We start from the raw sequence: 12,838 nt of genomic DNA, 5'->3' as shown, positions 1-12,838 counted from the left end.
CTGTTTTGTGGGTTAGTCTTTATGATATTCCATCAGTTGTGGTTTCTGGAACCCTGCCATCTCAATAAGTAAGCAGCAGAAAAAGGGCTGTTTTCCCAGATCTGCATCGTCCTCAGATGAACCCGGAACCACTGCCAAGAATCCAGCAAAGTTTATAGGAGGTAAAAGTAAGCAGGTTAGAAAACAACTCTGGTTTTCAGCCGCAACAACAAAAGAGTAATTCCTCAAAGCAAATTTAGACACAGCAGGTGTGCTTTTTTTTTTCATCAAAACACTGCTGTCTTCTTGCTGTGAGAAAGTAAAGAGGGTTTAGATAATGGAGTGTTAATGCAGTTTCAGTGCAGGCAAAAAGAGGAAGGGGTAAGGATGGAGGAGGGTAAAACTGCCTCAAAGTGAAAGAACTGCAGGACAAAAATATGACATATACGTTAAAAATGTCTAGCAAAAACAGGAAATGGCTGAGTGAGGAATGATGAGTCAGCTATTGAACTCATTACAGCCACAAGAGTCACCTTTCTGTTTCCCAATCTGAATGAGCTGCGCTCACAGAGATGCAGTCTGTCATCACATGCAGGAATAGCAATAATGAAGCAAACCAGATGCACTATTAGCAAGTGCCCTTGTTTATCTTGTGTAAAGTCAAACATTATGTTCATATTAAGTCTGGTCGGAGGCTGCTGTGTACACGTATTTGAACACATTTGAACAAGCTGAACAATATTTGATTTGCAGGTAAATATAATATTAATGGGGATTGGTCAGTTAAACATTCAGTCTATAAAAAGTCAGACAATAGTGAAAAATGTCCATAACAATTCCCAAGAGCCCAAGCTGACATCTTGAAATTGCTTTTTTTTTTTTGTCTGATCTACTATCAAAAAGTATTCAATTTACAATGACATAAAACAATAAAATGCAATGTCTCACATTTGAGATAGCTTCACAAATGACTTCAAAGATTTACCAATTTGCTGTTTCAAGACTGTTAAATAGTATAGAATGTCAAATAGTTGTCTGTCTTTGTCAAGAACAATACAATACACTAAAAATTACATTAAATAACTTTTTTTCCAAATCTGAAAATACAACCTAAAAGTTGGATCATAATCTTAGTAAGCCGGTTTGACCACTGTTGACAAAAACATATATGCTTGTTTTACAGTGTATAAGTATATACTGTACTGGTATAGTATATACTGTTTATACTATACTGTACTGTACAAGTATCGTGGGAAATGTATGAGTTTAGCTCAGCATTTTTGGGTTCAGCTTGTAAATTTTGTAAAACTGTAGGCTGATGAACTGAGACAAACCACTGACAGATATATCAACTTACTGTTTGACTCCCCGTCATCTGTTTTTCTGAGTCATCACAACGGCTGTGTGCTGTAGACAAATGACGTCTCTACCCTACATGTCAGATTTATGGCCACCCTGCAGTCAAATACGACATGGATTTACTGTAATAGGAGATTAGGGCTTAACCAATATACTGTATTCTCACTAGACCTGGAATGCTTTTGTTGAATAAGCACACAAGACCAGTGAATGGCAGTTAGCCAGTAATGTGTGGCCAGATGTTGAATCCCTGTGGAGCAGAGACAGACGCTGAACACAGCACTCTCCAATTCACAAGACCCAACACTTATTCATGAACATTAATATCTGTATGTACACGTGTCATGAGGTTATACTTTATGTGCTCCATATGCATCAATAAAATAATCTAATATATAGCTCTATAATCATTACGGTTTCAGGATGCAGCCGTCTGAATCAGTGGCTGGCTCTTTATGTTGCCTATTCTGTGAAGAGCTGTATTAATTTTTCTGTTTCTGTTAAGTTTTAGAAGACTTGATTCAGTAGCATACAGTGTATGAAGCAACTAAACATGTGCTATGAAACTAACCTCATTCTCATACAAAATGAAAAATATACTGTTTAGCAGAGTTAAAAGGATGAACTTTCAGATTCAGCAGAATCACATTTTAAATGTTTCTAAAATTAGAGACATAAGGTAAAGTTTCTATCATTCATCTAAATATGCGTGCCTTTAAAAGCACTATATAAATAAAGTTTATTATTAGTATTATTATCAAATATTATGATGTGGTGTTGAACATAATTCCTTTTTAAATAATAAATAATGATAAAGTGAGCACACACTTCACTTGTAGTAATAATAGCTGTAATATTAATGATACAGTGGCAGCAGAAATGATTGTAATTTTCAGCTTGTGATTAGTTTTGATTCATTTTGATTGTGATTCAGTTTGATTATTTCTTTTAGCATTGATGTAGTAATTGATTTGTTACAGCCTCCTTTTGTTCTTCTCGAGACTTCTTTCACCCCCCCCCCCCCCCCCCCCCCCCCGCCTGTTAAAGTTTTTTTTCTTCTGTATTTTATGGAGTTTTTCCTTATCCAGTTCGACAGTCTAAGTTCAGAGGGTGTCCATATGCTTTACAGATTGTAAAGCCCCCTGGGGCAACTTTGCAATATTGTGCTGTATAAATAAAACTGACTTTATTTGACTTGACGCTTCAGAAATACATTTTAAAACTACCATTTAAAAAGCTTTTTATATAGTTTTTCTCCTGATTATCTTGCATCTATGGATTTTGTCAAAATTACCTTTCACATTAGATCTGTGAGATTGCCACTAAAAAATAATTGTAAAAAGTTTGACTTGTCAGTGTAATGAGAGATACATGAAACTACTCAATACAGTAAATAGTATGCTACCTGCACCCACCCAGCTGGCCTCAGGAAACCTCGCAGAAAAGTGGGACTGAGCCACGATAAATACAGTTCATACATGGTACATGATAGATGGCTGTTACTGACAAAAGTCAAGTTATACTGACTGCCAGTGCAAGAAATATGAGTTTACTGTGAGAGAGGTGTGGCTAAACTGACAATAATTCTTAGTTTAAGCCCTATATATTTGATCTAAGGTCCCAAAAGGCCAAGCGCCCAGTTAGTTATATTTATAAAGTTTATATAGCAAGTTATAGTTTATATAGTTAATTTATTACAGCAGATGAATGGAGACAAACAAGAGCAGCTGTCATGTCAAGCAGCCGTAGTAATTCAGGCTGTAGTCCAAAAAGAGCAAGCAGAGTTTTGGTGCGGCAAGAACCAAAACGCTGCTTCCCCGCTTTCTCCTAACCAAACCTGAACCACAGAGGGGTAAGATCATTAAAAGGTTTTATTTCTGAAGCCGTTATGTTGTCCTGTCCATTGTGGGGCATCAGGTCATAAAACACTTAAATATGTTGTTCTGCAGAGCATGGACCAACTACATATTTTGTCTTAATTTAGAAGGTTTGTTGGATGAGTTTGGTGTGACGTTAAAAGATGTCATGCCAGATGTCAGGTTCTTGAACAATATACTGCTGAGTTTCATGGAAATCTCATTAAGTCCAGACATTAGTTTAAAATATGGTGACAACTGCTGGTCAGAGGGAAAATTTAAAGTTACAGTGGCAGCAGGAAAAAGGTTGGAGTGCAGGTACAAGTTTTTTGGGGTTTTCTTTTTCAGGGCTGTCTGATCAGTATAGTATTTTGAGAGAGAAAAATGATGTTGTTTAAAGAGAGCAGCTCCTCAAACACGTCTGAGACTGTTTTCGACATTCTTTAAAGTTTTATGAGCCTTCAGACATCAGCCAGGACATGTTTAAAATTATCCTGGCCCCCTTTACAGAAAAATATAAATCTGGGAGATTTCTGACCACAGCAGAAAATGATGTTTTGTTTTTTTTGGACCCCAAAAGTTACTCATTCTGATTCATATCCTGAGGTGTTTTTGTGCTATATGAGCACTGGTATCTCCTTACCCCAGTAGACCGAAAGCTTAGTGTGTTTGTGTGTGTGTGTGCGCACTTGTGCTTTCAGGGATTTTTATGTTACTTTAGTTGACACAGTAGAGCACCTTAGGAGGAGGATTATGGCCGCATAAGAAAAATGCTTTAAAGGCTGAGATTAATTTGAAATCTGAGAACTCACAGTTCTGAGACACAAACTCATACTTGTTTTTCTAAATTTTGTTTCTCCAAATTGTTACTTTAACTTCAGGAATGTATTTCAACATACATGTGACTCTTTCTGGAAAGTGACATGAAAACCTTTTTTCAAGGACTTCAGACTTTTTATTTCAGATTTCCAACTTTATCAGAATTAATCCTCGTCACAGATTTCTCACTATTCATGCCAGAAATAATTTTTCCTCCTTTTTCTCTCTGAGTGTAACTTTTTTTTGTATTTTCATGTTTTTCATCCATAACAAACCCCATTCTGATGTATTATTAGACAGAAACGTGTTAATATAAATCATCTGAGGGGCTTAAACCAGAGCACGTTAACCTCATGTGAGTGATATAACTTCTGTTATGGATATCTCTCATGTGGGCAAACATTGGCTCATATGGACTGATGAGACATGGCATCAGGACAAACAGTGGAGTGCTCAATGTGTTGGTGACTAGACAAGTGAAGCGCAGACACAGGTCAGTCCTTTAGGTGGAGTAGATTAGAAGTGTAGCCAGGCAGCAACTGCTGAAATGTGCTGCAGCAAGACGGTCATTGTGCTTTCAGCAGCACCGACTTTGGACTGTTATCACACATGATACGAATGATATGCTACTTAAACGATTTCACTCATCACATATCAACATGAAAATTTCGATGCAAACGTTAATTTTAACGGTCTGATAGTAAAAAATTTACGACCCACTCTCCTAACGACGCACTGCACCCTTTCCTGCACCCTTGTCTTTTGGCTGTGGCTCAAAGCTGTGGAGTTGACAGGAGGTAATCCCCACCATGTGAGGCCTCGGCCCCAGTTTGGAGGCGGGGTGTGATTCATTCAAATCTGCCGGTGCTATAAAAAGAGGGGAAGTTGCAAGTAACCCAACTTCAGCCCACAAGATCGTGGCACAGCGCAAGACCATTCGGGTTGTCATTCTAGTGATAATGAATACTATTAAAGCTATTAAAAATGCAGTAGTCTGTCTTGTCCTGCTGCCCCGTTTTCTAATGGCAGCAGTCATGTTTTGGCTGCTTGACTTTATTTGCATTAGGAAAAGGGTTTTCTTCAGGATGAAGGAGCAGGAGGGCGATGCCAGCGATCCTCCTCTCTGCATATCGGACTCCAATCGCCTCTTCAGCCTGGAGTCCCTCAAAGCAGTGTGGCACGGTCATAAACTAGACTTTCTGAAGGCAGCGCACCTCGGACAAGGAGCGCCCAACACCGAAGTTGTTCAGCTGGAAGATCAGCGGCGCAGCCGGATCCTCGATTACGCAAAGGACAAGAGACCGCTCATCCTCAACTTTGGCAGCTGCACCTGACCACCGTTCATGGCGCGTCTCAAGGCTTTCCAGGGAGTTGTGCAGCAGAACGCGGACATAGCAGACTCTGTAGTTGTGTACATTGAGGAAGCGCACCCCTCCGACGGCTGGATGAGCACTGACGCGCCTTATCAGATCCCCAAACACCGGTGTCTGGATGACCGGCTGAACGCAGCGCAGCTGATGCACCTGGAGGTGCCCGGCTGCCTGGTTGTCGTCGACAGCATGGAAAACTCCTCCAATGCTGCTTACGGAGCGTATTTCGACAGACTTTATATACTGCAGGAGGGAAAGATAGTTTACCAGGGTGGCAGAGGACCTGAGGGGTATCGGATCTCAGAGCTCAGAGATTGGCTGGATCAATACAGAGAAAAGCTGGAGAAATCCAGTGATCTAGTGATTCATGTGTAGATATCTTTCTGAGAGCTGCTGTGACGAAAACAAAAACAAACGATGCTGCAGATTTTTCAGTATTATAACTCCAGTTAGATAGATTTCCTCCCTCATTAATGGTTTAAGTGTATTTATTTTTTTATATGGTTGGATCAAAGTAGTTTATTCAACATTGAAGGATGTACTACAGTAGGCTCCTTCATTTCATATTGGACTTGCATCCTGTTAGGATCCACTCACAAAAAAGGTTAGTTTGTCTGGACCTTGTTTGTCTGTGAACAAAAGTATTATGTGTGTCAAAAGTTCTGTTTTTGTTTCTTCTCCTTGCGTAAATGCGCCTTTTTAATGAATCCGGTCAGGATGTTGAGCAATGTGCATCACTGTGCTCGTCAGTATTGTTGTGAAGTTCGGTTTTTAAACGGGATGAAGCCGGAGAACCGATACTGATGTTTTTTTTAATACTGGAGATCACAGTGAAGGTGCTGCTCTCTGTCCTGAATGGCGCAACTGTTTTGTAAATATTGTTTCGTTTTATGGATATATTTTTCATACAATAAAATGCTTTGATCTACTCTTTGCTTTTTTATTATTTAAAGAAAAAAACTTTTATTGTTACATTATTTTTGTTTGCATGCAACGTGGGGAGCTGGTGTGTTCCCTTCTTGCAATAACAGATGCTGTGTATAGGTTTTACAGTCATTTGTTTTCTTATACTAAGAAGACTAAAAAGGATGAATGTTCAATTTCCTGCACAGTAAAGCACAGCAGACCTCCCCTGGATTCCTCTAGAAATATCCTTGTTCAAGTGCAGTATCAAAAACTGGTGTGGAGAAGCAGAAAAATATGAAAGAACTTTAAATCTGAAGATCTCACCAAATTTTCAAATGAAAAACTTGAAAAACTGTAATCATTGCATTATTTAAAGGTGATTCCTAGTTATTACCAAATGAAAACTAATTTATTCTCCAAATGAAACAACTGAAATCTTCAAACTTATATTTTTTTTTTCAACAATATTGTTTAAATTTAGTGGAGCTTTTTAATTTGACATATTTTTTCTCTACTTTATTATTTTCTGAATCAACAGTGATTTTTCACACAGTACATGCTCGGCATTTTCTAAAAATCACCTCCATCCTGCAAACACGCTTGGTCTCTGCAATCAGGATGAAACATCTTGTGTCTAATTAGTGGTCAGCCAACTTTAAAACTGTATTGACAGTGATTAGGTCTTTGGTTAATACTGCAGCTAAGAAGGTGTGCTTTGTTCTGCACAGCCCCTTCCTAAGCCTTTGACCTCTTACAATTAAATGAGGATAATCACACTTGATCCTATTATGCTGAGTGATATATCCACCTATAAGGGTCTAAACACACATGTTTTCAGGGCTTAGCACACCGAGTGTTAGGAGTGGAGGCATTTAACTGTGCACACAATTGCCCTGGAAACTAACGCAATTAACATACCGAAGTATCTGTAACTCTCTGTAATGATTGAATGCTGCATCATCGCTCCCATGAGTCTTTGTATCTGAGACATACAATCAGTGGCATGGATGGAAATCACTACATTAATAAAAATGCAGAAAGCAAAAAACAAAATTTTAAATCAAACTGCAGGAAAATCCCTTCAGAGGCTTCAGACATGAGTCACGACACAGTGAAGACACAACAGGGGGCAATGCCACAGACACAGATGACTCAGGAAACCAGATAATAATGCTGACGCAACCTGTATGTGGAGCAAAATCTTGTCAGGTTCTTTGGTTTCCCGTGCCTCCTGCGTCCACGGTGCCATTATTCATAGTGAGCGTTGGAGAAAAGAGCTGTTTCCTCCAGCAAGGAGGCAATATCACAGACAGGACATAAGTGACTTTATACACAACACAACAACACAGCACAACAGGGTTTAAGACTCTTAAATGTTGTGACAACACAAGGATGCTCGTTGATGGCAAATTTCACCAGAAATCACTGCTCATGAATCACAGCTTTGAAACAAATTTGAGTCAGGTCGTCATCCATAAATATCACTTGATGTTTGAAATTAGAGGTCGTAACGAAGTTGACTGAAATAAGAGAAAGCTTTTGTTACGGGTCAGAAAAACAGGATTTCTGCTTTTCTTCAGATCTGAGACATGGCAAAAAATAAAATAAAATAAAATAAAATAAAATAAAATAAATAAATAAATAAATAAATAGATCACAACCTCCCGGTTTTCAGTCCCTGGTCATCAGGACTCTGTGTTTGTGTGGGGGCTGGGGTTGAAATCCCAACTTCTGCAGTTAACTCAGGTTCACACTCCACATTAGTCCTTGATTTGCTAAGTGCATATGTGGGTAGATGTGTAGAATAATGTTGTTGAATAGCAGAACAACTTAAAGCCACCACTTTGGCACGTCATTAATCAATTAGTCAATGTGTGAAAAGTTCTTCTGGAAACATTTTGATTATCAGTGAATCATTCCAGTCAGTTATCAGGCAAAAATGCCAAACGTTTGCTGGTTCTGATAGGAAAGCAAAAAATAATGCAGTAGTGCAACACAAATCTCAGTTCTTTTTTTTGTCAAGTCTTTATCTTTTTCTTATAAATTAATGGATCATTTGAGCTCTTCTGGGCTGTAACGTTATTCAGATAAAGCAGGAAGAATTCACCTCAGTTAACCTGATCATAAATGATAGGTACGCACTGTGCAACTGGTCGCAAGTTGACGTTTTATTTTAAGAGGTCACAAGCCAAAAACTTATGGGAACCACAGTAACAGAAAGGAGTAGAAGTCCAGCGCCATTAGAGAACATGTTGCTGGTCTGACTGCAGGGGTTTTTCAGTGACCTCGCTTTACAGCTCATCTGGAACACATTTAACACACAAACACCACAGTATTTATATGGAGCTGACAGCTGACAGAGGGGTACCTGCCTAAATGAAATATAACTTTCAGTGTATCCAGTGTGCACCCCTGAAAAGAAACCCCGACTGGAATCATTTGAATCTGGATTCTTTCCATGTGCGATTTTCCATGGATGTTGAGTCTCATCTGTCAGTGGAGAGGCAGACGGGAACAAAGGGTTAAGGGTCTCTGGCTGGGGGGGGGGGCGGATTTAACTTTTGCTGTTCTGTTTTGTTTTATGACTTGGAGCGAGCAGAATGTGTCTGCTGAGGTGTTTTTTTTTTTTTTTTTTTTTCAGCTTCTCTGGTCAGCTTTGAAGGTGAGGGCCCCTCTCTCCCCAGGGTCATAACTCCACAAATGAATGTCTGGTGGTGGGAAGCCGGGGGCCTCAGTGTACAAAAAGGTTTTCTGTAAAGGCTGTGTGATTCAGGTTCAGCATGTTAACATTTAACCATGCTCAAAACAATCTTTATACTGGTATAAATAAACTCCTGAGCTAAGGAGACACATTTAAAAACTCAGAAGGCCACTTTTAACTAAATGTGAACATTTGTTCTGGGACAAAGACACTATTACAGAACTGTAGGTGTTCCTAAGAAAGTTTATTCAGAAACCTTTATTGGAGTCACAAGTATTGGCTGAATTAGCTGTGGTAGGAGGTATTTAGTGCCAAGTTGCAGCCGCATCAAGAAAAGATTGTAGTCCATACCCACTCCATGCTGATTAAGTAATTAACATGCAGTCTGACATTTTAACTCCTTTTACTTATATAACTGCGGACTGTCAGAGATTTTTAAGGCTAGTGTTTGTAGGTCAGGGACACGCCGTAACACAGCAGGAGTCCCTGAGACATTTTCCAATAATGTTCAGTCTGGAGTGAGAAATGGCTGGATGTAGGGCGGAAAAAAAAACAAAACACTGAATATCACCCAAACGGTGAGCTGAAATAGCACAGTAACAAAGTGGAAAATGATGTGTTATGTGGGATGGCTAGCTCTCATCCTTGTCTCCTTTAAGGTTTGTGTTGTTGGTCAGAAGAAGAGCAGTGAAATACAAAGTGGGAAACATAACTTGTTTTCACATCGTTACAATGAACTACTGTTCTCATAATGCCGTTTTTTAAAAGCAGGATCCTAAATAGAGATGCTCAGTACAGCAATCTTGTGACCAGAGTTTTGTTCACGCATGTGTTAATCCCAAATATTTGAAAACACTAAATTACTTACAATCACCTCATAAAAGACAAAATCCAGTGTTTTCACAGCAATGAAATGCATCACTCCGTGCTCAGCTGCTGGCTCCAGCTTTTCCTCTGTCCTCTTTTAGATGGATGACACCTTGTGGTCATAGACTGAGACTACATGATTTTTCTAGGAGCTGTATGAGCTCTTTAAGTTAAGAGTGAAACACACAGGGCAGAAATCTACTGTTGCACGGCTCTCCATAGGTTGGAAAACTGCTGACTCTTGCTTTTACCTTGAAGAAATAGGAAATATTCAGTCTATATCTACCTGTGCTGTCAAAGAAAAAGCTTTGTCCAAGCAGAAGTCTCAATTAAAAGCAAACACAAAAAACCATCAGCAGCTTTTGTTATTTTAACAAATGATCAATGAGCAGCACTTAAATTTAGGGGGACTGGATTCTTTGGCCTAGTTAAAATTCATTCATACTTTAATAGAAATCTGCACAAAGACAAAATTGCACTAGAAACACATACTAAATTTACAAGTGTTACATTTTTCTGTTTTTTCTCCTCATAGTCTAGAAGTGTGGAACGAAATATGTCTCCTAATGGGAAGAGGAATACTGTTTGAGTTTATCTGACTTTATCATTCGTATCAGGGCATAGTTTAATGACATTGTAAGCGAAGTAATTCAAAAATCAAACCAGTTTGAGCTTCATTATATAGCATAGGCCTACATGCTTGGATTTTTCAGCCTAGGATGCTTTATTTACTCGGATACTGAAGAGGAAAGGGCCAAAAGATATAATGCTTGCCTTTCTGTGGGTTCAGTTCTCTCTTGCAGCTGTTTGATCGTATTATATTCCCCCTCTTAAGTTTTGATTCATTATAAGCAGGCAACTTGTAACTCTGTTACTCTGAATTCCAGCTGTATTTCTAAACTGAAATCTTGCTCACCGCTAGAGCAGTGCAGCTGAAGTCCTGTTGATGTAAATAACTGGCACCACAAGGTGGAGACACAGACTGTTATCTGAAACTGTCTTGCCTTTATGGACAGTGGAGGAGTGCTGATAGAGTCACTGTCATCATTCAGGTGATAATCAGTGAGTTAGCCCCGGGTGGAAATTTCCTGAGAACCACCGAGCAGGAGAGCAGCATGTTCCACTGAGCTCGGAACAGGTCGGTGGCAGTGCATGCAGCATGTGCATCGGGGTGGATTTCACACTGCGAAACATCGGATGTGTTGGCCGTGCCAAGCACCTGATCTTGTCTTAACCTGCTTTTTATGTCAGTTAACAGCAGCAGAAGGACGTAGCCTCATTTTAAGTCAGGTGCTTTTAAAGTCCTGACCTGAACAAAACTGAAAAAATAAGATGGTGATAGTCAATCAAATACAAGGCTGAAGTCACCTTTGGCTGTGTATATATATATATTTTTATATATATATATATATATATACACAGCCAAACACACACACACACACACACACACACACACACACACACACACATATATATATATATATATATATATATATATATATATATATATGCGCATCACTGCAATCACTTTTGTCCAGTAGACACTTTTTTTAATATATATATATTTTTTATTAAAAGCAATGAATAGACAATAAAACAACATCTGGTCAAATTACAACAACAAATTATCCCAGACTGGATCAAATACTGATAAGTACTGCACAGTCACAGTCACTGCCCCCCAGTAGAAATGCATTTTGTAAAATCATTATTTTCTGACTTCAGCACAACTGTGATACACAACATGAAATGTTGTAAGCACAAGGTAACCTCCCTATCAGAGTATTATGATAAGCAAAGCCCACCATTTTAACAACATCCCCTGATAGGCTGAATAGGGGATGAAGGGGACTTAATGCTTCAGAAATCCTTGTGTCAGCAGTTAATGAATTTGAATATTTTAAAATATGCATTATGTCCCACAAGTTTAACTATGTCTTTACTGGCCGCCAGACATATGCTTTTCTTGTGTCTTGTTTTCCCATACATTTAGTATTCAAGAAATCACTTTTCCCTCAGGAGTGGGTGACCATCTCATGCATGATGAGACAAACCAATAACACTTAGCAGATGTTACAGTATTGATTTCAGGGCTTACGGATGCGAGGTCCATTACCTGTGAAATTCCTACTTCAGAAGTAAGAAACACTGTTGGAAAATATTACAAAAATCTCAGAGAAACTGCAAATGAGTTGCAGGCTGATTAACAGATGAAGGTGTGAAGATAATCATAGCATGGATATTAATAGAGGGAAATAATGAAAGTGGTATTTGTGGCATTTCTTGAGGAACTGTGAAATAACAGAGTGTACAGCTACATATATACATTTAAAACCAACATCTAAAGTGATATATCTACAAGGAGAGAAAATGTGTAATGAAATTACTCCCAGGTACATATGGTAATACCCTTACATGAAAATGACTCTATGACCTGCAGGATTAATTTTCTGTAGATTGAATAATCTACAGAATAAACTGTTGCAGCTGTATTTGATGGATTTAAAATCTGAGTGCAGTTTGTTAACAAATTAAAAATCCTTGGTGCCATTACATAGTTTAATTACAAATGTTGAAAGAAGTGTGGTTCTACTTGCTGGCTACATCAAAATCCTCTCTCTTTATCTAATATTTATCTAATATTACTGTATCCCAAATCAACTTGTAAAAGAGTAGTAAAGCAAACAAAAAACTTATCACACAATGACATCTTTGTACCATCCATCAAGGTGCTATTTGGTAGAACATGTTTTCTAATTTTCTACATTTTTTTAATGGGTAATTGTTTTTGTTTTTTGTTTTTTTAGATTAAAAGCACATTAACACTCCAGTGTAATGTTTGTGCACTTAGTCTGGTAGATTATACATTCAAATATATTCCAAGGTTATCCAGAGTCTCTCACTTTATAAACACAGCTGTACAACAACATTCACATAAAACTCCTTTCTGGGTTAGCGAGGAAGAGGGAGAGGCGATTTAA

General features: G+C 38.5%; 1 protein-coding gene across 1 annotated transcript; it reads left to right on the top strand.

Moving 5' to 3' along the window:
* Window positions 1-4,929: 4,929 nt before the first annotated feature.
* dio3a (iodothyronine deiodinase 3a) lies at window positions 4,930-6,312 on the top strand. The gene has a single exon (XM_041060889.1). It carries the CDS (start codon window positions 4,973-4,975, stop codon window positions 5,756-5,758), a length of 786 nt encoding a protein of 261 aa, XP_040916823.1. The 5' UTR covers window positions 4,930-4,972; the 3' UTR covers window positions 5,759-6,312.
* The last annotated feature ends 6,526 nt before the right edge of the window (window positions 6,313-12,838 follow it).

Source organism: Toxotes jaculatrix, chromosome 17, assembly GCF_017976425.1.
Source record: "Toxotes jaculatrix isolate fToxJac2 chromosome 17, fToxJac2.pri, whole genome shotgun sequence".
In the NCBI taxonomy this organism is placed as follows: Eukaryota; Metazoa; Chordata; class Actinopteri; family Toxotidae; genus Toxotes; species Toxotes jaculatrix.
The sequence above is the reverse complement of the archived record's forward strand: the minus strand, read 5'-3'. Positions and strand labels throughout refer to the sequence as shown.